General features: G+C 38.6%; 5 protein-coding genes and 1 non-coding gene across 6 annotated transcripts in view; 3 read left to right on the top strand and 3 right to left on the bottom strand.

The window, feature by feature from the left end:
- The first annotated feature begins 1,113 nt into the window (after nt 1-1,113).
- LOC134883731 (nuclear receptor-interacting protein 3-like) lies at nt 1,114-5,005 on the top strand. The gene is made up of 7 exons (XM_063912135.1): nt 1,114-1,454; nt 2,142-2,294; nt 2,853-2,935; nt 3,017-3,156; nt 3,257-3,309; nt 3,732-3,820; nt 4,209-5,005. The coding sequence occupies exons 1-7, from the start codon at nt 1,290-1,292 to the stop codon at nt 4,231-4,233; spliced, it is 708 nt and encodes a 235-aa protein (XP_063768205.1). The 5' UTR covers nt 1,114-1,289; the 3' UTR covers nt 4,234-5,005.
- A 155-nt stretch (nt 5,006-5,160) lies between these two features.
- On the bottom strand, nt 5,161-7,486 carry akip1 (A kinase (PRKA) interacting protein 1). Its single transcript, XM_063909339.1, has 5 exons — nt 7,106-7,486; nt 6,098-6,289; nt 5,937-6,011; nt 5,714-5,854; nt 5,161-5,601 (listed from the first exon to the last, which is right to left on the bottom strand). Exons 2-5 carry the CDS (start codon nt 6,254-6,256, stop codon nt 5,452-5,454), a joined length of 525 nt encoding a protein of 174 aa, XP_063765409.1. The 5' UTR covers nt 6,257-6,289; nt 7,106-7,486; the 3' UTR covers nt 5,161-5,451.
- Nucleotides 7,487-8,402: 916 nt separating this feature from the next.
- On the bottom strand, nt 8,403-11,577 carry rpl27a (ribosomal protein L27a). Its single transcript, XM_063909351.1, has 5 exons — nt 11,453-11,577; nt 10,725-10,788; nt 10,551-10,626; nt 9,531-9,705; nt 8,403-8,577 (listed from the first exon to the last, which is right to left on the bottom strand). The coding sequence occupies exons 1-5, from the start codon at nt 11,453-11,455 to the stop codon at nt 8,449-8,451; spliced, it is 447 nt and encodes a 148-aa protein (XP_063765421.1). The 5' UTR covers nt 11,456-11,577; the 3' UTR covers nt 8,403-8,448.
- On the bottom strand, nt 9,909-10,037 carry LOC134860750 (small nucleolar RNA SNORA3/SNORA45 family). Its single transcript, XR_010165307.1, has one exon. It is a non-coding gene; the product is annotated as a small nucleolar RNA SNORA3/SNORA45 family (small nucleolar RNA).
- On the top strand, nt 10,851-18,121 carry LOC134881778 (uncharacterized). The gene is made up of 10 exons (XM_063909326.1): nt 10,851-11,122; nt 12,594-12,798; nt 13,304-13,537; nt 13,640-13,743; nt 13,987-14,161; nt 14,708-15,273; nt 15,400-15,523; nt 15,650-15,724; nt 15,949-16,101; nt 16,872-18,121. The coding sequence occupies exons 2-10, from the start codon at nt 12,622-12,624 to the stop codon at nt 17,064-17,066; spliced, it is 1,803 nt and encodes a 600-aa protein (XP_063765396.1). The 5' UTR covers nt 10,851-11,122; nt 12,594-12,621; the 3' UTR covers nt 17,067-18,121.
- Nucleotides 18,122-23,325: 5,204 nt separating this feature from the next.
- Nucleotides 23,326-26,460, top strand: part of rerglb (RERG/RAS-like b) — a 9,365-nt gene continuing 6,230 nt past the window's right edge. Inside the window, exons 1-3 of the mRNA XM_063900162.1 lie at nt 23,326-23,561; nt 25,593-25,649; nt 26,097-26,170. Of these exons, the coding sequence (XP_063756232.1) occupies nt 23,510-23,561; nt 25,593-25,649; nt 26,097-26,170 (183 nt within the window). The 5' untranslated portion in view covers nt 23,326-23,509. The remainder of the gene's footprint in view (nt 23,562-25,592; nt 25,650-26,096; nt 26,171-26,460) is intronic.

The raw sequence follows: 26,460 nt of genomic DNA on the forward strand, positions 1-26,460 counted from the left end.
TTGTGGCCCTCGTTGAAAAAAGTTTGGACACTCCTGGATTAGAGGATAGATTGTGAAAGAACAACACAATACAGACAAATACGACACGTATAATGCACATTACAACATTTGCACCAATTAAACATGGAATAGCCATACAAAATTGATTTCAAGTAAATTAATGTAACGCCATAATATCCCTAAATACAATATACAAATAAAATCAAGAAACGTGAGCAAACTTGAAGTACAATTTCAAAAATGGAAACATATGATGAGAACGTCTTTAATTGATGAAATTGAGCAACGTTCACACATGCTGCATTTTACCCAAAAGCCTGTCTATAATATTTTAGGGATATTTATTTTTACTACTGTTATTACTGTTTTTAACTACATAGCTTTTATAAAGGACAATTAAAACAAATAATCAAGTAGAAAAAGAATGTGAGAAATGAGTATGAGTTGGAAATAACTTTTTACACTTTCCCCCTTATATTAGGCATATCACATCAAGTTGTTGTTTCACTTTCTCGGGAAGAGTAAGGGAAATCAGTCTGTTATAATGACATATTCCTGGTTAGGTTTTGATCTGTTGATGCAAAAAACTTTGTGAGGACAGCATTTCTTTGTGAAAATACAATTACAATTCTATAAAGTACATACAGTGAGTTATATAACACGGTAAGGTTGTCATGACATTTTCTTCCTCACGGAGTCACGTTTTCATAAAGTGACGTTTTTGTACCAGACTGAAGTCAAGAGACACTAAAACAGAACCGGAAGTGTGTTAAAAATAAAAGCCCTAATTCTGTATGCTTTTTAAAATGTTGCATACAACATGAAAGACACAGAGATAAAGTATTTAGTACAAACAAAGTATACCAGGGGGACTTGAAAATATTAACATAAAACAATCAAACATAAACAGACAAGATTAAAACCAAGTAATTATAAAAGCATCGCAATCAAGAACTAAACAGCAGGTAGTGGTCCGTTTGGTTGTTGTTTTTTGCTCAAGCCTACTTATTAAAACCCTTTAAACGTCAGACAGCGTTTTATTTCATGCAGATGAAACGTCAGATCAATTACATTTTACGTTTCGTAATCTTATTTTGAAGGCGTAGACCGGAAGTTGCATTGTTACCTGTCCAACTTGACTACCTGCTCTCACCGTTATGGGGGTGTTTCCTCACCATTAACTCATCATCGGGGATTCCTGTTTATAGATTTCAGATTCAGATCACACACACATTCTGACCCACACATCAACACACACAGCGGCTCGGTCTGACTCTGGTACCCGGGTCATGTTCACCGGGGTGCGGATAGAGAGCAGGGGGGTCTCCGGGCTTGATGCTGCAGCTGTGAGGCAGCAGAGGAGGCTGAAGCAGGCGATCCAGTTCCTGCACCGAGACTCTGCTGACCTGCTGCCGCTGGACGGACTGAAGAAGCTGGGGACATCCACACAGGGCGTGAGCCTCTTATGTTTTATTATCATGGTCATACTTTATAGCTTATTTCATTTACACGTTTTGGCATAAATATGTGCACTGTGATGAATCACTATCAGATTCACTAGGTATTTCCCAGGGGGAAATTCGGTTACATGACAGTTACTCCATATGAAAAATAAAATGAATTAAAGGGCAAAATAAAAAATAAATACAATAAAATAAAAGATAAAATGAGAAAATTACTAAAATTCAAAACAGAAAATTATAAATCAAATCCAAAATGAAATAAATGTTCAATTCAAGTATAATAAAATTAAACTAAATACAAATTATTTGCTGCTACCAACAAATTTAAATATATTTTAATATATATTGTATCCTTACTTAGATGCTGATTTAATTATATTATATTACTAGGCCTACATTTCACCCTGTACAACAACACCATGTATTTTTTACAGTTTTTTTATGATATAATAAACTCCATTCACATTTTACTACATACGTGTGCTAACGATCATAGCTTATACACCCTGTTTATATATGGATTATTTTTTAATATCATGAGGATTTAATGATATGAAATGATAGGATGATGATGATGATGATGATGATGATGATGATGATGATGATGATGATGATGAGAGAAGTAAGTAATCTTTTACACTCTATAATATTGTTAACATGTTTTCTTTTTTATTGTAGCAGCCACATCATATCCTCCAGAAGCGCCTGCTGGAGTCCAAGTTATCCCGGGGCAGGATGAACAATGAAGGGATCAGCCTGAGCTGCACTCACATCAACTCACATGAGGATGAAGAGGAAGAGGAGGACGATTTCATCTTTGTGCCCTGCAAGGTGAGTAAATATGTATTAGAGACATGTAGATTAATTTAAGAGTAAATTCCATTGCAATGCTTAATAAGAATTACAATTAGCAACGAAAAATTGGATTTTAGGGACAATCCCACAAAAAAGAAGAGGGAAGGAGATAGATGTCGGTTTACATAATTACTCATGGCTGCGATAAAACAAATCACAAGGAACTGACTGAGGTCAAACCATTTATCAGCACCCGAAAAGTATTCGTATAACAGATGACAAATTAAAACATTGACGTACAAGCTGAGAAACAGAGAGGAGGAATTTAAAGAAACTTTAAAAGACCTTCTACCCAAACCCACGTACACTTACTTATTTTTTTATTCATGAAGTTGATAGTTAGAGAATGTTATGATGTGTCAGGGTAAATAAAGCAAGAGACAAAACAGTTAAGGAATACCTGCGAGGAAGTCCTACAACTATTTCCAATCAGAAGACATTTGAACACAGTTACTGCTATGAATCTTTTGCACAATTAATGTCTTTGCTTTTCTGTTGGTGTATATTTAATTGTGTATTTTGTATTGTTTAAAGTGTTTAGGACAAGAGGTGAAAGTACTGATTGACACTGGCTTCAAATTGAACCTGATGTCCTCACGAACTGTGGAGAGTTTATGGTGGGATCTTCATTATGTGCACATATGATAAACATTACTCCCTTCAAGTATTCAGTTAGTCATTTTTTGCTCTTCTCAAAGTCTGAAAGATCTGATTGAAGAGAACAAAATGGAGGTGGACGGGTTTCCGTTTCAGAGGAAGCTTTGTGTCGACGGACACATCCGAGAACTCAGCCTGGCCTTCGGGAAACTCAGAGTAATGTGCCCGTTCTTCATCATAGGTAAGGCAGCAGGAGAATGAGAGTAAATATCATAAGTTAACAGTAATTTTTGAAACCGTAACCTGTGCTTTAAATGCATTTTTCACATCGTCTTTTGTAGAGAGTAACAGACCACTGATGTCCCTGGGAAACAAGATGTTAAAGTCACTAAAGGTAAATCATTTAAGATCATCAGCAACAAAGGGACGTTAAGATACATGGCTAAGGTTTGTACACGCATCTTCTCTGCTACTGAATTACATTTTTACTTATTTTTATTTGATAGTGACAATGCAATTTAACATAGATCTCAACACAGAAAGTTTATAGCTAATTTTCATATGCTGAAGAACAATTCTAGGCTCTATACTTATAAACTGTATAGATCCCAGACTAATTTGGTCCTTATTATTCATTTTGAGGTTATTCATTTTATTATAATATTGCTTTTTAAAAGCAGCTGCACAATAACCATGCTACCAAACAGCTTTTAGTTGTCTTTGCATTTCTGTTTCCTGTCTCTATTTTTACACACAATCTAATTGCTTTTGTGGATTGATGAGTGATTTGTTGTTATATTCATGTATTTGTCTCAGTGTGTGATTGACACTGAAAAGCAGATGTTGGTGTTTGGGACGACAGTGAGGGAGCAACTTCATTTTGTCAAAAAGCCGTTCAATGAAAGGTAAGATCTTATTATACCTTCAACAGAGAAAATATTATCCTCTTTTAGTAAAGATTGTAAATCACACTTCATACACACACACACACACACACACACACACACACACACACACACACACACACACACACACACACACACACACACACACACACACACACACACACACACACACACACACACACACACACACAGCGGAATTATTGAGAGGAAACACAAATTAAAGCAGGAATAAAACTTGCAATTGACCTATTGGTTTTTAAATCAATGTGTGACATTCTTTAGAACATTTTGGGTAAGGCACACTGTGTGAAGTGAACAAAACAAATACTTTTCTAATGTATCTCACAAAGTCTTTTTTGCCTTTTTTGTCTCTCTTTTGGCACAACAGTTCTCCTGATTTCCAAGACCTGTGATAGCAACAGCAACAACAAAAACAAGGACAACAACTAGAACAACGAGAACACACCTAAAGCAATACAACTAGATGCCTACTTAGGGAACACAGTTTTCTCACCCTTTTAATTCTCACTCTCTCTCTTTGTTTACTGTCTTAATGAGTTGGATAATCCACCCTAACTTCACCTTTTTTTTTTTTACACAAAGGCAGTTTGGTATTATAACTACATGGTATTTAGCTGACGCTTTTATCCAAAGTGACTTACATACACTCAATACTATAGACTGCATGCCTGCAGAAGCAATTTGGGGTAAAGTATGTTGTTCAAGGACACTTTGACTGTGGGATCGAATGGCTGACCCCCTGATTTTCAGATCAGCGCTCTAACCCCTGCGAACAGTTTCTCATGAAGCACTTAAACAGCATTATAGTAGCCTATGATCATGTGTAGAATGTATAGAGATGAATTATAAACACAACGTGTCGTGCTGTAGACTTTATTATTCTGATAGAATGTGATTTATAGATCTTGTTACTTATAAATAAGTATTGTCATGACGGAGAAACTGAAGTATTCTGTATGTATAGCTGGAAATCAGTCTTGGATAACAGAGGATTTTTATTTCATGTGAAGTGTAGCTTACAAACTCAACACAATCTATTGCGACTGTTTATCTACTGTATTTTATAATGTTGTAATGTATTTTGTAGTTCCAAAACAAGTATTTGCAATGAGGTCACTGCCTTTTAATGTTTACAGAAATACAGTAGCACCGAATATCAAATAAAATCCCAAATGATGTGAAAGTTTTTGTGTTTCTTCATAATTTTTCAAGGGAATTGTAGCACTTGTAAAATTTTAGATGACTGTTTACAAATAATCTATCTGAGTACAGGTAAAACCTTTACATGAAGCCATATAAAAAGATAACAAACAAGAGAATTGGTTAAAAAAATACTTTATTTTTATACACTGATGTGGTATAAGTGCAAGTAAAAATATATAAAGAGCTTTACATGATGTTTAAAAGCAGTATTTGGACACATAAACTACATAATAAAATACCAAATAGCAATACAAATATGGCTTTGCGATGTGCAGCAAATAAAACATTTTATAGACTTCATGCAATATAAAAATGTAAACTCTTGAGCAGTGCAAAGCAAGCAATAAACACACACAAACAGAATGAGCATTGGTCAGGTTTAGTACTGAAGGTTAAAAGGTGAGGGGTCAGAGGTTGAAGGTGAGGTCAACGCTCTCTCCAGCTCTGACACTGATCATCTGAGTCTGCTGCTGGGACTCTGGCATGGTGGCAGTGACGGCGTACGTCCCCGGTGAAACCTCGATGAAGAAATCTTCACCAACTGCAGACACACGACCCTGAACACAAGAAGACTTTGAATTTTAAAAGAGGCCCTATTATGCTTTTTTGAGTTTTCCCCTTTGCTGTAGTGTGTTGTACAGGTTTTTAATAAACGTCACATGTTGTTACCTTGTTCTGTGGCGCCCTTTCATGTTTTCTAGCCGACCGTGCAGGCGTTTTCATCCCAGCAGCTGGCTTTGAGTGGAACCTGCACACATGGCTCCTCTCAGTGTCAGAGGGCTCAGTGCAGCAGCCGGACTCATAATACCTCTGTAGCACAGAAAACATTCACATGTTATTCCCTAGATCTCTAGCTGAAGTCATATAAAATGTAGTCTAAATATTCACTGACCTTGCACTGATGGGTCGTCTGCACCATGAAGTCTGCGATGGTTGCAAAGACATCATCAATTTCTGAGCGTGATCTCTGGAAAAGAGCATGAGAATTAAAGCACACATGTGAAGTCAAGATCATAAATGTAATTCATAGTTGGGTTAGTATAAAATAAGCACCCTGAGGGGGATCTGTGTGTCTTCATCTGTGGTGGTGGGGGTCTGGGACGCTTCAATGCTGCTCCAGTCTACGCTCCTCCTGGAGGCCCGCTGCAGCACCTCCAGACCCAGACTGGCAGAGCGCCGCAAGGAAGACTCCAGCCAGGCTTGGCTTTCCATGAACGGATCGAGATAACTAAAGGTGCCCCTCACCTGAGAGGAGGAACAAACACAGAGACCTCAGCCACTTTCCTTTACCTCACAGTACACATATTAAGACTAGAGTTTTAGGGATTACTTACTTGATTAACAAGTACAAATCTGTAACAGTTTTGATAATCCACCATTTCTTAATACAACATGACATCATTTAATTAGCTTTTTTTACAGCCTGCCATGATATCATGCTGAATATGTTCTGGATAAAACAAGCACAGTGAAGGCATCCCCTGCCCTCAGGCTCTTACAAAGGAGATGAACATGTTCCCTATGGACGGTATACAGACTATATTCATTATTTTGAGAAAAAACAACCAGGCAGATTAAATGATAACAACAGTAGATGCTACCCAACTAGAGACAAGTACACTTTTAAATATCAGGACAAATATGAATAAACACGAATAGTAGACTCAGTTGATGAGAAAAATAGTACTTTTTTTCTGTTTTTACACTTCAGAAAGGCCTACGGAGAAGTCCTGGGGGGTTAAATCAAATATGGTTTTTGATTTGGACTGGCAAAGAAAGACATTACCTATTACTTGAATAAACATTTCACATTTTTCACTATTTTTTTGACGATAATTTAATCAATCTTTTAGTAATTTTTATATATATCTATATATATAGATATATAACTGTGGTTCTAAATAACAAAAGTAAAACCGTCAAAGACCAAAAAGAGAACAATTCCACATATTGTTATTATTAAATGCAAGTAAATGCATCTGGGTCACAGCGCATGCGTGAAGCGTACCCAAAGCCCCGCTCCACTCGGAATGTTTGTTACTTCTCTCATCAGCCACTTACTTTCTCTTTTAAACAGACAGCCGTTCGCTTCACTGGATCAACTGGAACACCGAAACGTCGCACACTTCCACGTTCCCGTCAGTCGTTCCATCCCTTGGTCCCAGTCCACGATTCCGTTCCTTACGTGACAACAAGGTTCCAGGCGCTGCGTCAACAAGTGGTGGGTTAGGAGGGATTATTAACGTGTTTACCTTCCAAACGCACTCAAAAGCTGGAGGGTCAGCAATTAAACCAGTCCCTAAATACATAAAGAGGACACAGTGTTTATTTGCATTCAGTTTTCTGCTCGTATTCCTGACATTTTCCTGATTTAGCTTAAGAAGTTGAGCTCTCATACAGCCGTGATGTTTCGAATTGACAGGACAGGAAACCGTGCATGTTAAGCTCCGCCCCCCACCGTACGTAAGGTTACGTGGAGAGGTTTCACTTTAACTGATTTGTATAATAAGTGGTCAAAATAAAAAGAAACTTGTATTTTACCTGAGTAAATATATGATGACATTGTATAGGCAATTTCTACGTTTCAGAGAAGTCCGTGTCCAGATATAGTGGGGTATGAAATGGACTGCCATGCTCGGGATTTGAATCAAGTTGATAAAAGATACCTACATTTTAATGGTATGATGCATTTGCATTGATTAGCTTTTTTAAATGCATTGTTTCATCTGGAAGAGCAGATATGTTTCCCACTATTTTTTGTTGTTATGATACGAGTTTGGCCAGAGAGCTTTTACTGGAAATTAAAGTGTCTACTAGGTTCAAGGTTCTCATCCACATCTCTCACCACAGCAAGTTTGTTGGCCCTCAGCTCTGATCCGAGATAAGAGAGCTTTTTCTAGTTTTTTACAACTACTTTTACTTCTGGAACTTTAGTATTTATCATTCTTGTATTTGGAAAGAAAATTCAATAAGCATGTACTATCTTAGTTGATTAGTATATTGGTTTTATTTGTTTCTGATATTTTCTTGAGTACTGTAATAATTAGCATTTTTAATGCTGCTAATATTTAAAAACAAGACAACCTGGAAGAAGCGCATTTCTTTGGCACATGACAATACTTGACATTAACTGTGCTGAACAACTTGAACTGCTGTTATAGTTACAGTGCATACTAGCTCAATGTGTGCCAACACACTTGCTTTCAGTGGTAAAATTAACTTTATCCCAATGTAATAATGATCAATGATAAACTGGCACTTAAGAGAACATGCCATAGATACTGCTGGCATTTTCAAAGAACAGAAGGTCAAAACATAACACCTACAGTCATTTAATTCAGACGTGACAAACGTGTAGTTCCATTTATACAGTTTATTTTTCCAAAAACACACTGACAGGAACATTATGCCATCAGCACACAGGCTCCTCCAGCTGCCTTGATCTTCTCCTCGGCCCGTCGGCTGAAGAACTTGGCCTTGACGATCACAGGCTGCTTGGGCAGCTTGCCCTTGCCCAGGACTTTGTAGTAGCCCTGTCAAAAGAAACACAAATATAAACATTAATACAACTAGATAATCACATGAGCACAAAGGCAATTTATCTGTAACCAATTCCTCATCAGAAACACAGCACACACAGGTCAGCTTCCATCTTCAGCAAAGATCACAACACAAATGTAATGTCCTTAGGCCCACATTGAGAGTGGTGCTAATGAAGATGGCAGTCTATAACACTACAACAAATCATAATGGAGATTTGCTTACTAGCACAGAAGTCTGTTCAAAAAATCTTTACCCAATGCTAAGTTGAGCAATTATCTTTCAGACAACTTAACATTTTCCAATCCTTTGGTTTTGGTGGAGACAGCACTGGTTAGTGTAGCCCTGCAGTATGGACTGAAATATACCAACAATGATTACAGTTGGTAAAAAGTTTGTGCATGTAGGACTAAGTTTCTTCAGCACATCTTTCATTTTGTGTCATGCATTCCCATTTGATCAAAGCTAATACAGCAGCCACATGTCAGATAACAGTGCATCCAGTATCGAGTGCGGTATAAGATCGTCATGTAAAGCTTATTTCAAAGACAAGAACCTGGGAAATGTAGGCATCTATGACAGTTTAAAAACCTACAAAACTTCAACACCTGCAGAGCTGTCTTATTGAGAATTTCTTTATCAAACATGCCACAAACACTTCAAGTGGAATTAATGAAGTTACCAATGTGCAAATCTAGTAGCGCCACTGTGAAGTCTTCCCATACACTAGGGCCAGTGGCTGATTGAGAATTAGCTCCAGCAAGTAAGCCATCTGCAACCAAATGTGTATCTGTCTTAACTCCATCCATTGCAACTACACCTCACTTTGTCTTTGACCTGCGCCAATACTCAAAGAACCCAAACATTACACTACAAAGTCCAGAGTCAGCCAGTACATATGCTGTCACCCAGGACTATGCTCACGAAGATGTAGGCGAGTACTTACAGCGCGCACAGCATCGATGATGGGTGCGGGTCCGTCGGGCTTCTTGCCGTAGTTGATCCTGGTCTGCTCGCTCACCAGAGTCCACAGCTTGTCCAAGTTGATGGTGGGGCAGTGGGTTGTGTTTCTCTTCAGATGGTAATGTCTCATACCCACCTTACCGAAGTACCCAGGATGGCTGAGGAGGAAATACAGGAGATAGACAAAAAAGGTCAACTGCTGTGTAACCAGGATGGAATTTAGACAAGACGCTAAAATAAGGATTTTCACAGGTTAAAATCTTTATAAGTAATCGGTTATTAAAAGGGAAGTGCTTCTCTTGAAAATCTCTAGACTTGAGGTTCATAAAGCAAAGACACTAGGCATTATTGTGACCAAAGTGTTTGTAACTGCCCATGTGGGTGACTGGCCCACAAAGAGCCAGTCGGTGAATAGGACCAGTCTTCACTCTAAGAGAACTCTAGCACACCAAGACAATTATGAGCGTCAAGGTGAGACTCTAGTCTCTACAACAATAATACCAACGACCACGCCAGAGAGCCAAGCAGATCACAACAACAAATTGAATCGCAACAAAACAGTATTCTTAAACCATTGTCTCCTAGACTGAAACTCGGCAGGGCCTTCATCAGTATTTGTGAACATGCATATGCATCCTTTACACCAGTCAGGGGAACACGAAATGAGTTAACTATGCAACAATGTTATTTAATATTGGCATAACTAGATAAATATGACAGACTGCACTCAGCTTTGGTTTTCACTATACTGCTCACATGGTTTGTAAAATAAGGACTTTCCATCATCATACTGGACATTTATACTCAACACAAAAGTCACCAACACAATTTGATAACTAGGCTTAAAATCTAACGTTTAGTTTCTCGCAAATATTCCCTGGATGCAAGACTGCAGTCTTTCACATTGTGTGGTATAGAAAGTCAATTGCAAACACTTGTTACCATCACGAAACCTACAATAACTTCCACACAATCTTCTTGCAACATGTCATGCAGAACTTACTATTTGTCGAAGTTGATTCTGTGGTGATGCATACCACCGGCATTACCACGACCTCCAGGATGCTTTCTATGTTTGCCTGTGGGGTTGGACAAGTTGACAAAGTTAACCATGTGTCTCAGTAACACAACTACCAAGTTACCACATGTTAAAAAAACAAGTTCAGTTGAAACTCACCAATACGACCATGTCCGTGGCTTACGTGTCCACGGAGCTTCCGGGTCTTGGTCTGTTTGGTGGGCTGTAAATAGAGATTAAATATCGGTTACAATACATATTAAGCTTCAGTACAGATGTGGTCTTATCATTTCTCTAGGAGCTAGCTGCCGTGCTAAACTAGCCAAATAACAACTACATGGATACACTAACAGGTCCTCAACTTTGAAAAGATAGCAACTGATAATAATTACAGAGATAGTACTACGCAGTTTTTTATTTACTAAAAACGTGGCATTACAAGCTTCAACTCACAGTTCAAAGACTGTCTGCTTTCATGCTGTCTAGCATCTTATGAAGCTAATGCTAATTCAACAGCTTTGACCGGCATAGATCAACAATGTCTAGAAACAATACAGGTAAGCAACAACTGTCGAGCACTTAAAACCGTGACTTGCATCGTCACATTTACAAATAATGAAGAGGTGTTCTGTACGCGGTTAACACATGTGAGCACAGACAGTGTATACTAGCTAACGTCTACATCCGAGGCCCCAGCTCTCACACAGTAAACCGCTCACAAATCCCCATAATGTGAACAAATCACGGGACAAATCACGCAGTAAATGTTCGTAAGGTATGTCTGTACAGTAAACCGCCATTAGATTATAGTTTGCAGTAGCAAATGAACAAGGATGGGCATAGATTTAACTACATTTCAGAGCACAGGGATTCATGATAGCACCTACCATCTTGGAGGCTAGTTGAAAGAGGAACGCGATTTGTAACCCTCGCGGTTTTGTGCGAGATTTGGCTCCTTGCAACAGAGTGCAGAGAAACCCACAGTGACTCCGAGTGGTGGGATGAAGTAAATAAATGTACTTTACAAACATTTCCTTTGTATTTAGGATGTAAATAAATAGGAAATATGTGTATGATACATTTGTTATATATAATAAAATGTTGCTTTTTTAAAATTGTAAATTACTGTTTCACTGCTTTATTTCTCAGCCACTAAATTTGATGCAAACATTCATAATTATTATCATTAGTATAGTACTTTTAAGGTTTAAAGTACACTACATTTATGCAGCTCATCCAGTCAAACCGTACCTGGATAGCACTTGTGTCTCTTTTATATTAACAGCCGAAAACCAGGTCAGCTGTGATTGAAACAAGTTGGGTGTGCTGCATTTTGTGCATCACCTGGCATGTTTAGTGATGCTCTCTACGGATGTTAACACTGTCAGTGATCATTTATGGAGACATGAATTGATATTTGAATCATATTTCAACAGGCCTTCACGCAGTTTATCTCTTGCCTGGGAAGGGAACCCTGTTATTTGAGACTTATTTGTTAAGATCCTACTATATAATAATGACATTAGATTTAATCATTAATGCAGTATAACACAAGATGCAATTACCTTTTTAAGCTAGCTGCAATAGTGCCTGCTGTATAAACTTTTTACTGCAAAACAACGTCCTGCATTTCATACGTTCGTTAATCTTTAATATCTTTATCTGGATAGTTATGAGGTAATTGTAGTGAAGTAAGCTTTAGTTGATGGAAACCAAAAGTTGATATTAACTTAACACCACTGTTATGGAGAATATCAAACCTATTTCATTACAGGAGGTCGTGAAAATAGAAACACGAATGAGTTGAGTTTGTTCCTTTTATTGCATCTTCAGGTGATACTGCATCAGCTCGAGTGAAATTTGATTTACATAGTTACTGTTATGCAAAGTCCACTCTACAGCCTGTGACTGTCATTGGTCTGGAAGTAATCTCTTCTGAAATTACTCTCTGCCGGATGTGCTTCCCCTTAATGCTCCACACCTCATTGCTGCAGTTTTTCCCACATGATTTATAATTAAACTCCCCAGGTGAAGATGAGGTGAACAATAGCATCACATGATGAGCAGTGACTCCGAAGTATCAGGAGGCCGAGGTGGGATCAGCTCTCCACCAATCAGAGCGTCAGTGTCCCTCCTGATACTGGACAACAGCTCCATCTGTTTTATCTTCAGCTCACCTCCACCTGAAGACACCTCCACCTTACTGAGGCAGGGAGCTCACATTCACACGCAGGTAAGGAATACGACGCAACTTAAACCTAAATCCTGTGAATTGTTGATGTTTTACTGATTACGTTGTTTACAAATGTGAACTAAAATAAACTTAAAATGAATAGCAATTAAATAAATCATAAACATAAATTTAGGCATAGAAATCAAATAATTATAAAGATTAAAAATCAAAATCAAATAAAAAATAATCAAAATAACGATAATTTTAATAAATGAATAAGTAAATTAATAATGCAAAATTAAAAGCTCCAAAAAGATAGAAAATACTAACATCAAAAATATAAAGCATGTTGGAAATAAACAAAAATAAAATGCTTTTAATAAAAAATGATGCTTTGAGAAGTTATTCAAAAGATGTTGTTTTTTGTGTTATTATTTATTTGACCTGTAGATAAACTAATCTTTAAATGTTGGTTCTACTGTTTGTTTTGATTCTTGTCTTGTGCCGTCAAACACTAAGCACACAGGAGATTTTACAGTAGCTTGTTCTTCTGTGTTTTCGTCAGTCTTTCACCCCACGAGGCGTGATCCTCCTGGAGATGGCTCACCTGCCTCTCAGACGCCATGGCAACTTCCCCAAGAGGCGGGCCACTCTGTTGCCCCGTGTAACGAAGAGCAGAGCAAACCTGGAGGACGGTTCATCTGAGACCGGATCTGCAGAGAAGCCATGCCACAAAGCACAACACGTAACCCAGACACAAGCCGAAATTAAAGTAGAGGATCTCGTGATTGAGGAGAAGGTAATCACTACAGCTAAGTGTTTAGGAAGAAGGAGTGTGATTGATATGTGAATACACTTTTTCAGGTGGTGACATGTATTCTCTTTTTGCTTTTTCATAAAGTTTTGCAGTTCTGGGATTTGCAATGGAAATACAAGAGCAGTCTCTCCTTCATGTGTAAAAATAAAACCTGAGAAAGATGGTGCCATTTTATTGAAGGGAATAAGGTAACATTAAAGACAACACAGTGAACGCAGTCTCCTAAAAACAATGGGAAAATGTATTTAAAGAAATAGTTGGATGTCTTTGGGGATTGGGCTTTCTTTAAGGAGTTATATGAGGGAAAGTATGTGTATTTCCAAAAAAACATAAACAATTAATCTAATGCTAAATGGAAATTTGGGATTTATGAAAACCTGTTGAACCACTGACCAAAATCAAGATTTACTCACCGAGATGTTTTTCCTCAGGATTCACCCGGAGGCCCAAAGGATTCTGGGTAACTCCAGTATCCCTGTAGTTCTATTGGAGCGTCTGAACATCCGGTCCTTGTCCTGTCTGCAGCCTGTGGTCTCTCTGGTGCGACTGCCCTGCCGAACACAAGCAGAGCTCCACAATAACACGTCCTGTTCGCACCCTCAACAGGTACAGAGATGAAGTTTAGTTTACAAACAGTCCTTTCAATTAAAGCATAATATGTAATGTGTGGCCCAAACTGCCCAGCATTCAAGAGGTCATAGTACAATTCATTTTGTTGGCTGATGTTTGCACCTGTGAAATCAGAGCTACTGGAGTATGGTTTACGCAAAAACCTTGAATGAAGCAGCTTAAACTCAGTCATCAGTGTTTCCCCGAAGCTGTTCGGCTGTTGCCAACTTAAAACAATCCTTTATCTTAAAACGGTATTATCAGAAACAGCTTAAAAATGCATAGAAGGTCAATTCATTACGGCTCCTGGAAGAGGACCACACTGAAGCATGCGAAAGTGGACACCATTTTAGGCGACCAGATAAAACACTAGCTTAATAAAATGTATGACTTTCTTTAGATTTGCAAATTGTTGGAACCTTTGGTATACAGAGTACATATAACAGGTAGAGTCATGTTTAGACATTTTAATGCAGAAATGATGCACGTCATATCTTTTACATGACCTCTTTTTTGTATGTCCCTTTTTGTCTCTGTCTCCAGAATGGTATCAGTCATCACAAGGAAAACATTTTAGAGATAAAAGAAGAGTCACCTCAGTCTGACCTCATCCAAACAGAAACCAATCCGACCTCCTGGACTGAGCCGTACTGTCCCGACATCTCGCCCTCCAGAGAACCAGAGGGAGAGTCAGGCTTTGATTGTGACTCTAACCCCGATCAGCCGTACATCCTGTTTGATTCTGGATCTGAGGAATGGGACCTGGATGAGAAAACAGAAACATTTTATCTGGATCCAGATCCAGAGCCGACCCTGGTGATCGAACTGGATCCAGGAGAACCTGAAGCAGAGCCTGATCTGGAGATTGAGGATGAAGTGGAAATTAAATGTGAAGAAGTACAAGTGGACATCAGTGAAGATCTTTGTTGCTCCCAGGAGGAAGAGGAAGAGTCGTTGCTGCAGAAACCTGGACCTGCAGAAGTGGAAGAGATGGAGAGTGAAGATTTCTGTGGTGTTTGTCTGAACGGAGGAGAGCTGCTGTGTTGCGACCGCTGCCCCAAAGTTTTCCACCTGATCTGTCACATTCCTCCCCTCACCTGCTTCCCCCTGTAAGTGCGAAAAAGACACCTGGTACTAACACACTAAATAAACCATTATCTGCCTCTCATAATCAATATGGTGCAAAGCCAAATGTAAGTTTCATACAGTGCAACGGGTTTCTGTGTGTCCTGCAGAGGGGACTGGGTGTGTACGCTGTGCAGAACTGAGCAGGATCCTGCAGAGAGCTACGCCTGTGAGAAGCAGCCCTCCTGTGGGGGAGTCAAAGCTCCTTACACCCTTTCCCCCCAGGACCAGAGGGTGAGCTGCAGGGGGGGAGTCACTCTGAACATTAGCACATTTGAACAAGTGAATAGATGTTTCTTTAGTAACTGTGTGTGTGTGTGTGTGTGTGTGTGTGTGTGTGTGTGTGTGTGTTTCCTGCAGAGGTGTGAGAAGTTGACTCTGCTGCTGTACTGTCACACACTCAGCGCTCCGTTTCATGAACCTGTCAGCACGCTGGTACGTACAACAGATTTACAACATCATCACAAAATGTCTATTTACAAAGATATATCTAAATATATTAATAAATAAGTAGGAAATGAGACCGTCAGTCAGTGTTTTCTTTTAAATTGAATCCTGAATGGAAATAAAGTCTCACTGTAATCTACCTTTCATTTAAGATTATTTAAAATGACAACAGTCTCCTTCACAATGATGTCATTTCTGGTGATGTGCTGCAGGCCAGAAACTACTACCAGATCATCCGGAGGCCCATCGACCTGTCGCTGATCCGGAGGAAACTGGACAAGAGCAACACGCTGCACTACTTCAGCGCCGAGCAGTTTGTGGACGACATGCTGCTGATGTTCAAGAACTGCTCCAGGTTCAATTACGTGAGTACATCTAATCTAATTTATACAGTAATTGAATTATTTCAGCGCTATATAACCCAGGGTTTCTCAAATGGGGGTACTAGAACCCCAAGGGGTACTTTGACATAAATCAAGTTAAAAGGAACTGAAAAGACGTTTACTGGGTGAGACATTTAATATCCGACTGCTAATGGAGTTTTAAATGTAGACTTGCGTATCTCAACAACTATTAATGTATTTTCTCTAAGGCAATCATCGTCTGCAGGATGATTTCTTCTGATTTTGGTGAACCAATTACTTTTTCCTCTAATGCCATTACATTGATTAGGACATATTCTGCTCCTTTCCAGGTTCATAAATGTATTTTGTGTCTCTACTGGGACATGTCTCCATGCTTTTATGATCAGAAAGCTCTTTATTTTTCTCATACTGCCTGTGCTGCAGCACCTCTTTTCAGCCCCTGTCTGAAACCAGAGCCCAGTCGGCTCTGATTGGTTAGCTGGCCGGCTCTGTTGTGATTGGTCAACCACTTAGTGATGTCCCGCCCTTTAGCCTATCAAGTATAATGTGTTGGACTGCTAGCCAATAGAAGCAAAATTTTGAATAAGTCACATCCTTCACTCTATGACTAACAACAATGCAACTTAAACAAAAAACAGCACTACAGGTAGGAGTCCTTTCATATATCTAGTCTGTAAATCATCTTTCCTTGGATACACAAAGTGTTACACTCTAAATACCCTGTGATTTGTGTTTTTTTTTCTTCACATTTATCTCTTTTTGCTGTGCAGCCGGACTCAGAGGTGGCTCAGGCCGGTCGCTGTCTTGAAGAGTTTTTCTCAAACCAACTGAAGGAGATTTTTCCCGACCGGATGTTCCCGTCGATCGACCTCCAGCGAGCAGACATTCTGAGGATCTGCAGGAGGAGGAAGGAGGACCACAGGAAGAGGAGACATGTGTTCAGTGGGAAAAAATACTACCTGTAACTAGATTATATAATAAAGCGGCCCTAAAGCTTTTTTTATGAATGGAGAACAAGGGGAAAAAAGTCACAATCATTTGTACTTTTTCATGAAAAGAGAACATCATATTTTTGCTCTGTTTTCAGATATTTTCACAGAATTTCCTAAGATATTTATACTGTTTAGTGATTAAGAAAGACATCCATGAAATATAATATGAAAGCCATTATGTTTGATCTTAAAGTGAACCTATCTTTTAGAGTGAGGTTGTAAACAACAACTTGTACATTTTTTAAATTCTTGTACATTGGGGTTTATTTTTGTATTGTTTTATTAGATTTAACAACCATCAATGTCACATACAATGTCAATAATAATACAATGTAAATAAAGAGAAACAAAGCCACTATTGATGCAGGGAATAAATAGTAAACGTACTTTACACAGGTCTCCCAGCAGGGGGCGGGTTTGTATCTGACTTTGAGTTGGATTTGATGAACACAGTCAAGGATCTGAAATACGATTTTATTATTCCCTTTCCACTCCCCCTGCTGGTTAATTTAGAGATCATGAGGACAGACAAAAGGTGTTATTCAATTGCATAAACACACAAAAAAAATAACACATAGAGTTTGTTTGTGGAGCTCTTTGGAAACATTTAGCTGTTATATCATCATACGAGAAATAAATCTCCAATACAGTCTCTTTTAATCAACTGAAAAGCCTTTATTCTAAGTCCAGACTTATTCAGCATAAAAGCTTTGACCAGGGAGATAAAATATAGATAAAATTTCACATTTCAAAAAAGAAAAACAACCAAACAAAAAGAATAGGGACATTTTTGTCTTGTTTTCTCTGGAATTAGCTAAAAATATCTTACAAACGTCAGATGTTTTTATAAAACCTGATTTAGATAACAGATGGTGAATCTCCTGATGGTCTTCTCCCTTTACTGCTGTCATTCTCCGATTGTGGTTTTCACTTTTAAGCTCTAAGCAAAATATTATTTTTGAAAATGTTGCAGGACCATTTGTTCTTCCAAGATTCAGCTCAGCGAAGTAATTTGTCAAAAAAAATGCATCAAGTGTCTTTAGAGCTCATGCTCTTTTGTGAAAACGCACTTATATGTAATGTAATGTACCAAGAAACGTGCCCCATGAGTGCTTTATACCCCCTGAACCCAATAAAAGACTTTCAAATGGACAAAATCTGTTGCATCGACGATAAAACCCCCCTGTGAGCCGGCCTGAAACACTTTGATCTGAGTGCACATCCACCGGGATCTGAGAAATGTCCATGAAGACGTAAAGAGAGAGATGAGAGGCGGCCTGCAGCCCTGTGGCTAATGTAAGGATAAAATGGGGGAAATTGACCGTGAGATGTTTTCAAAGGGAGGTTTATCCCCCTCTTGTGTCTTTTGAACCCACTTTATTCTGCACAGTAAACTCAGTCACATGTCTGCTGGCTTTCTTTCTTTCTGTCTCTTTCACCCCCTCATCTTGTGTGGTAAGGTGCAGATGTTTCACTTAAAAACATCAGAAGAACATCTCTTGCAGCTCCCCATGTCTGAGGTTAGGTGAATCACTGTCCAAAAGATGTAAAAAGCAGACGTTCCTGCAGCTGCATAGATAAAATACATCCAATGTTTACACCAATCTCAAGAGCATGCATTAGCCACATGATATTTGTCATTTACTCCACATTCACCACTTTGAAATAGTTGTTTATGGTTAACTTCCTCCAGGAAGATCGCCGTCCAAGGTATGTTTCTACTCTGTTTTTTTACATACACATAGCTGATAAGTGATTTCATTAAAGCATTATTTGCCTGAATCTTGTCTTGAGATAAGTGTGGGATGATTGATTTGAACTGTGTTGAGTGCTGATAGTGAAAAAATATTTATCACCTTTTAGTTTTACGACCAAAGTTGGAGGAAAAGGGAGTCAGGACATGTTTTACTACTTTAACTGCATCACACAGTGAAATCTCAGGGATATCACACATAAAGATGATAATGAATGATATTTGGATATTTTTTAAAGCCATAAAGCTCAAAAAAGAATAAGCCCAAAGACTAGGACAAATAATCAGTCATTTCACGTCTACATTTTAAAGGGGCCCTAATATGCTTTTGGGGGTTTTCCCTTCCCTGTTATGTGTTATAGGTTTTTGTGCATGTAAATGGTCTGCAAAGGCTAAAATCCCAGTCTACTTCTGGAACATAGTGACATCACTTTGTAACACTCGCTACTATTGGCTAGCGCTCAAACACATTGTATGTGATAGGCTAAGGGGTGGGACAGCTCTAAGCGGTTAACCAATCACAACTGAGTTGGCTAGCTAACCAATCAGAGCAGACTGGGCTCTGGTTTCAGACAGAGAGGAAAGAGGTGCTGCAGCACAGGCAGTATGAGCAAAATAAAGAGCTTTTTGAACATTAAAGCATGGAGACATGTCCCAGTAGAGACACTAAATACAAATATAAACTTAAAAAGGAACATAATATGGCTCCTTTAACATCTCAGCTGGGGAAACGTGTTGAAAACACCCCCTTTTGGTGCCTCCATTTGAGAAACATATGGAGGGGTGACTAGAAGAAGGGGAATGAAGGTGGTCGTACCTCTGAGGTTCAGTACAGTAACATGTTCAAGATGTTTATGTGAATCTGTGAAGGGAACGAATGACTGACCCAACAGGCACGAGGCAGCACAATCATCAGCTTTAGATTTAAAAGGGGGCACTTTTTAAACATGAAAGCCACATTAACTCACATTTCTTGGAACAATTACTGAGCCAAACCTCTGTGGAGATGATTGATCGTCTCTCGAGTCAGCTGTGTTGTTTCTGTGAAAGTGGATAAAGATTAGGAACATGTTTTCCATGAATCATGTCATTTCCTGAAACAAAATCAAAGGTGGGGCTTTGTTTAAAAAGAAAAATAAGGCTGATTGTGATTTTTACCCCATGTTTTCAATACTGACATCATCATTCTCACAGCAGCTGATGTAAACCCTGAGGTTTTAGATGTTTTGCAGAAGAAGAAACACTCTTTGCTAGGTTTGTGGCAAAGGCAGTCCAGCATTTCACAAAAACAAATGAAATTATATTATAAAACATAGTTAAAGATTGATCAAAGACTGATTATAAGAAGTGGAAATAGTCCTTTTGGCATCAACAATTGGTTTGTGAAGAACCGTTTTCAATCCTCGAAGTTCAGCTGATGCTAGGCTAAGCTATATGCAACACAGTTGGCTTTGCTTGTCATGTTAATCTGTTATTATTTATTTGTATATGTTGTTCATAGGGAGCTTTTTTTGGTTGATAATGAACCATGTCAAGTTAAACTAGGCCTTTAACTAAAAAAAAACCAAGTTATGTTATGGTTAAAATAAGGTACAATGAATTAAAGGACAAAGACACAATGGCTAATCTAAGCTAATGCGCTAAACAAGCATCATTCACTTTACTGGTAAAGTAAAGTGTTTTCTTTCATTATGCAATCAACAATTATACCATTACATCATTTAGCAATTAAGCTATGCCGTGATGAAATTCCCAACCTATCACATCCATCATAACATGGTAGATTATCTCGTGTGTGTGTGTGTGTGTGTGTGAGTGTGTGGGCACATGACGTCGTCCTACCATGTGAAAGCCTCTGCAGTCACGTGTTGATCAGCACAGGATAAAATGGTCTTTCCCTCTTTGTCTGATTAAGAGCTGCCATGGATGGCTGAGTCTTCAACACAGGAATGTCCATTGATAAGTTTTCACAAAGAGAAGCGTACGCGGAAAAGCGATTTTATTTCAAATTCCTGTATTATTGGAGCATATCGTTCTGTCTGCAGCTGATTGAGGTCACAAGCTCAAGTGTTTCAGCGATTAGCATACTTAGTTTAGAGATTTTAGATTATTTTTCTGAAACACAACATTTGTCTCTTTCGTAAATCCCCATTTCTTCTTTTGAAGACTTTAAAGTGACGTGTTTTTAGTCCTCGCCTGAACCCCCCCAAAAACCTGGTCCCAATTATTTTTCATCATGCAAGCTGATTTCTAGGATACATGATATCAAAACATTGCTGAATGGAAAAGCATGATTTGGTAAACACTTCAAATCGCCTATCCAGTCTGCGTGCCGTGCATTGAGAGCGGCTTTCGACCAACATACTGTACAGTGGTTAGGCTGTTTCCATTTCATCGTTACAGCTTTTGTTTTATTTAAAGATCCAGCTCCCTGATCTTAATGTCAACACAAAGAGAGAGTGGCCCAAACTCCCAAACAGGAGGTTTGGAAACATTCCTTCTCACATTGATTGACAGCATTCTTGATGGAGAGACTAACCTGGAATCATGCCCTGGATTTGAAAGCCTTGTTTACATTTGTAATGTTTAAAAAAAACTATCCATGGTGATCCTACATTTTGTGGTATTCATTCAAACCATTATATAAAAACCTTTGTGTGCAGTCACTGATTTTCAACATATAAGTAGTGTCATTGTATTTTGTGTCTCTACTGGGACATGTCTCCATGCTTTAATGTTCAAAAAGCTCTTTATTTTTCTCATACTGTCTGTGTTGCAACACGTCTTTTCACCCTCTGTCTGAAACCAGAGCCAAGTCTGCTGTGATTGGTTAGCTGGCCGGCTCTGCTGTGTTCGGTCAACCACTCAGAGATGTCCCGCCCCTTAAGCTTATCACGCACAATGTGATGGAACGCTAGCCAATGGTAGACTAAGTGTTACAATGTTAGTAATGCTATTAACACCTAGACAAGTTCAGCCAAATTATAATTTCCCTTTCTTTTTAATTTGATACTTTTTTGGAGGTGGGGGGTGTCTGACTTTGTTCTCAGAAGATCAAATGAAACCATTTTGGAAATGGGCCAAAAACGCCCAGCATGCAAAAGGACAATATTAATGTTGTTGGCTGAAGTTAGCGCCTGTGAAATCGAAGCAGGAGTATTATTTATGTGCCACATTTTGTGTGGCAGCCGAAACTGAAGGAAATGGATTGCTCGTTTGAATCGATTTAAGCTTGATGTCAGGACTGTGACTGATGTTGAAATATGTTTTTTAATGCCGGCCTTCTCAGGATCTCTTCAACTCAAAGCCTCAACTGTTACTGTATTGGTTCAGTCTGAGCCGCAGATGTTGACAGAGTGCAAAACTAAAGTCATCAAAATGTTTTCCACATCATATCACTGCATTTCCCTTCAATAAATGTAATGATTCGGTTTCAATAAAGTGACTTCCCTTAAAGCCAGAATATTATGAACACTGGACTCAACAATAACAGGCAACAATAACCACAGCTTGTGACGAAATAAAATGCTGCTTTAAATGAATATGGAGCCACAAGGTATGGAAGACCAACGCTGCCAGAAAACTAAACATAAAAGAAAGTTAAGATGCAGATAATAAGTTGTAATTTGGGGAAATCAAGATTTAATTGTTGACTTACTAGGTCAGTGACAAGTGCAAGGCCAACACATTTGGGATACATGTTTTCTCAGCAATTCTGTCAGCTATAAAACATACTACAAGCCAGATACTGGAACTTTATATTGCAGTAAAACAAATGAAATTCTGAACGTTATGGTGCAATCGCTACAAACACATTCAGGATGAACGTTTGGCAACTTACAACTTCCATTATAAAAATAAGATCCTGTTTAGGGGTTTGTTTTTGTTTTACTTGGTCTTCGTTGTAAATTTAAACTCATATTTGTTACTTAAGTTAGATTAAGTCTACAGAAATCTAACTGAAAATGTCCATACATTTACTGTGTACATTGCACAGGACTTTGGGAACATTACAATACAAAAAGTCTATCATGTTTAAATTGAAGCTTGGGAAATGTGGGACTTACGGAAAAGGAAATCTGCTGAGGAGGAGCGTTTTGCAGATATGCCTACTGACTAAATACAATTATTTTAAGTCTATTTTAAATTACATTTCTCAGATAGGGTTGCATAACATTCACTCAGAGTATATTCTTGTTATTAAACTTCCTTTTTCATCAATATATCTTTGCCTTTTCTGGGACTAGACTACAAGTATGTTACAGTATGAAGAATGACACAACCGTCGTAGTTGGCAGCCAGACTACAGTTACATTGTTGGAGCAGCACAATAAGTTTAGTCAGCCGTGCCCTTTTCCTAACCTCTCTGCAGGAAAAGAGATATATATGGAGGGACAAGAGGGGAAAGAAAGAAGGATTGAGAGGATGAAAAGAGAGGAGAGATTTGTTGGATACAGGAGAAAGAGAAAGGAGGTGTGAGGGTAATGAGAGCAGAGACAAAGAGGAGGGGGACGCTTTCCCTCCTCTCCTCTCTGGGTTTAAAACGAAGTGAAGTAGCCCTTTGAAGAGGAGGGAGGAGGACGCTCTGTACTCACATGCAGTCTGGACTGTGAGGAGCATTTAGTGCCGGCGCTGCCTGAAACTCAGAGAGAGGATCTGAAACATGAACGACATCAAGCTCGCCCTGCTGGGGAGCCCGGGGGCTGGGAAATCAGGTGAGAAGACTTTATTTAAAACAGAGACAGAAAAATGCTTGTGTTTCTGCAGTCAAAATGTCTTTACTGTGCATGAAGCAATTATCATTTTCATTTGGTACATGTTGTTTTTTGTGCTGTCCGTGTTTTTCAATTAACGTTTTTGCAGTGGTGAAATGCAAAATGCAATTCTTCTTCTTCTTGCAACATTAGTGACATTACTGCATTATGTGCAATACTTTTAGTTGTGGTAAAATACGTTTATTTTATTTGAATACTTGTGTATTTTTAATTAAGAAAAATGTACAGACCAAACTTTAATGTGTAATATCTCTACATTGTTGTTTTTCAATTTTTTCAAACATTTTAATTGGCTTTGCAAGCTATTCCACGCATAACTGAAACAACATAAAACAGCTTCAGACTTCTCTACCTTTGTTTGAAGATTCATCTACTTTTTCCTTCTTTGTTTGGTCAACAAATCATGATGTAAGAGTTTAAGAGAACATGCTAAATTAAAAACATTTCAAATATATCTGCATTAAGCCGCTTGGTTTCCCAACATTTGAATCAAAGACCTTGAATAATTTGACCCTGCGTCGCTCTTCTATCTTACCTGTAAGCTAATTTCGCTAGCTAGATGTTAAACTAGGCTAACGTTAGGTAGCTCAACTACTGTTTTCAGGTAGTAACATATAGTAGGCTTTTCATTTTCCTGGGCTTAGGTTTTATGGTACACAACAACAAAAAACACACAACTTTATTTGCAACGTTTGCTTAAATAATAACACTGTTCACGGAGAAAATCTACCTTTGAAATACCTTTCAAAGAAAAAACGGATCCTTCACGTAGTTCATTTCAAGAAGTAAAAACAAAATGTACTACAGCGTTCGATCAATCAGTCAGGTAGTCTACCTTTAGAGGGGCTAAAATACCTCGCCACTGGTTCTGTTTATGTTGTAATTACAGTTCAAACCTCTCCTCTGGGTTCTCAGTATTTTGCTGACAGTTGGGTCCACCTACTCTTTGTTTACATTAGTAATGTGATCTGTATTTTGGGCTGAACTCCATCAGCTCATTATCCAAGACTTTCCACAGTTTATGTGACCTTAAATCTGCAAAGTGAAGCACATTCCACATTTTATTCTTTAACTGCAGTGAAAAATGCTGGTGATGCAGAGGAGGGGAGTTATAGGACCCTTGGTGATGATTTTCTGCTGTTGTTGCCAATATCAGTGCTCTGCACAGCGTTCAAGCTTCATAAAAACAATGGGACGCCTCGGTTCTCATGTGTGTGTCCTTCAAATATGTTTTTCTGCTAAGTACATACTGTGTATTCAAATATTGTAGTTTGAGGTACTTATATCTACTTTACTAGGTAATATTTTGATTTCCTGCAACTTTATACCTCCATTCCAGTTCATTTTGGAGGAAAATATTGTACTTTTTTCCCCACTACATTTATTTGACTAGGTTTCCTTTCCTTACTTCCTCCTTCTTTCCTCACTTGTTTACTTACTTACTTCCTTTATTTCTTCTTTCCTTCCTTACTCAGTTCATTCCTTCCTTACTTACTTAATGACTTACTTACTTACCTACTTACTTAAAACCAATCCACTTTTTATTCTTTAAGTGCATTGTGAAAAATGCTGGTGATGCAGAGGAGGGGAGTTATGGGACCCTTGTTGCGGCCAATATCAGTACTCTGCGCTGCGTTCAACCTTCATAAAACAATGGGACGTCTCAGCTCTCACCTCAGCTCTGGAGACTGTGCATGCATGAGTGACTTTTTGGGCCTTATCTATGCGTGTGTCCTTGAGCATAAGCCCTTCTGTATAGCCTCACATGACCACCATCAGCACGTGGAAGTGCAGCCTTCAATTGACAGGGATTACCTGTGCAGGGACCAAAGCTGTTCAGTTTTATGTTTATCACAAAGTCTTGAGGCGAAGCGGAGGGGGAATATAACCATGCACCTTGACAAATAGGCACATTCCAGAAAATCCATACTTATCTTTTAATGTGTTTTTCACTTTGTCTGTTGCTTCCAGCTGTCCTGGTGCGGTTTCTGACCCGACGCTTCATCGGGGAATATGCCTCCAACTCCAGTAAGTGTTTGGATACATTGAGCTTCAATTACGGATTTCAGATGTTGGTCAATAACCCCCGATATTATGGTTGTTTGCTATTAAGTCATCCAGAGGTGCATGCATATATTCTACATGAGCAATAATACAATTATCAATCCAGGACAACTTCTGTATGCAGCATAATCAAAGTGAGTCCGAACAAGGAAAGTGGAAAGATGCTTAAACGCTGTGTAGAGATCTGGTAAACTGCAGGTGTATGATAATTATGTAAGGGTGTGTGATAATTATGTGCCGTTCTGTCTATTAAAGCAAGATAACACAAACAAACAAACAAACAATGAAAGGAGGTACAGAGCAGCATAAGCTATCAGATACAAATACAACAAACAACAAGTGCAGATTGTTGTACCTTCAATTCATGTTTAAATCCATTGACATTACTGTGAGTTATTCATTTTGTTTCAGATTCCCTGTACCATAAACGACTCTCAATTGATGGACGACAGCTGAACCTGGAAGTGTTTGACCCCTGCTCTCAGGTACAACACGTCAACAACACCTGATTTTGTTTACTGGATTAAGTATAACTGTTAATTGAAAAGTTCCATCCATATGAAAGTTACATTTCCAATTCAGCATTTTGTTTTACTTAGGATTATATCACTCACAAGAATGACAATGCTTGGAAGTGTTTTTACAGCCCAAGTATGAAAAAATAAATTCCGAACCTTTGAGCTGAGGTGCAAAAATGTGATGTCTTTGTTTTGGAGCTACAAGAATTTCCTATAAAAACTGACCATGACTGATTCCTGATCAGATATCTACCTCT

The sequence above is a fragment of the Eleginops maclovinus genome, chromosome 2, assembly GCF_036324505.1.
Source record: "Eleginops maclovinus isolate JMC-PN-2008 ecotype Puerto Natales chromosome 2, JC_Emac_rtc_rv5, whole genome shotgun sequence".
Lineage (NCBI taxonomy): Eukaryota > Metazoa > Chordata > Actinopteri > Perciformes > Eleginopidae > Eleginops > Eleginops maclovinus.

Coding starts and splice junctions, on each gene's coding strand:
- LOC134883731 (XM_063912135.1), top strand. CDS start 1,290: ATGTTCACCGGGGTGCGGATAGAGAGCAGGGGGGTCTCCGGGCTTGAT. Junction 2,295..2,852: donor TCATCTTTGTGCCCTGCAAG/GTGAGTAAATAT, acceptor TATTGTTTAAAG/TGTTTAGGACAAGAGGTGAA. Junction 2,936..3,016: donor CGAACTGTGGAGAGTTTATG/GTGGGATCTTCA, acceptor CTCTTCTCAAAG/TCTGAAAGATCTGATTGAAG.
- akip1 (XM_063909339.1), bottom strand. CDS start 6,256: ATGGAAAGCCAAGCCTGGCTGGAGTCTTCCTTGCGGCGCTCTGCCAGT. Junction 6,012..6,097: donor ACACACAGATCCCCCTCAGG/GTGCTTATTTTA, acceptor GCTCTTTTCCAG/AGATCACGCTCAGAAATTGA. Junction 5,602..5,713: donor AAAGGGCGCCACAGAACAAG/GTAACAACATGT, acceptor TCTTGTGTTCAG/GGTCGTGTGTCTGCAGTTGG.
- rpl27a (XM_063909351.1), bottom strand. Junction 9,706..10,550: donor AGAATCAACTTCGACAAATA/GTAAGTTCTGCA, acceptor TTTCCTCCTCAG/CCATCCTGGGTACTTCGGTA. Junction 8,578..9,530: donor TCATCGATGCTGTGCGCGCT/GTAAGTACTCGC, acceptor TTCTTTTGACAG/GGCTACTACAAAGTCCTGGG.
- LOC134881778 (XM_063909326.1), top strand. CDS start 12,622: ATGATGAGCAGTGACTCCGAAGTATCAGGAGGCCGAGGTGGGATCAGC. Junction 13,538..13,639: donor ATCTCGTGATTGAGGAGAAG/GTAATCACTACA, acceptor TTTTTCATAAAG/TTTTGCAGTTCTGGGATTTG. Junction 14,162..14,707: donor CCTGTTCGCACCCTCAACAG/GTACAGAGATGA, acceptor CTCTGTCTCCAG/AATGGTATCAGTCATCACAA.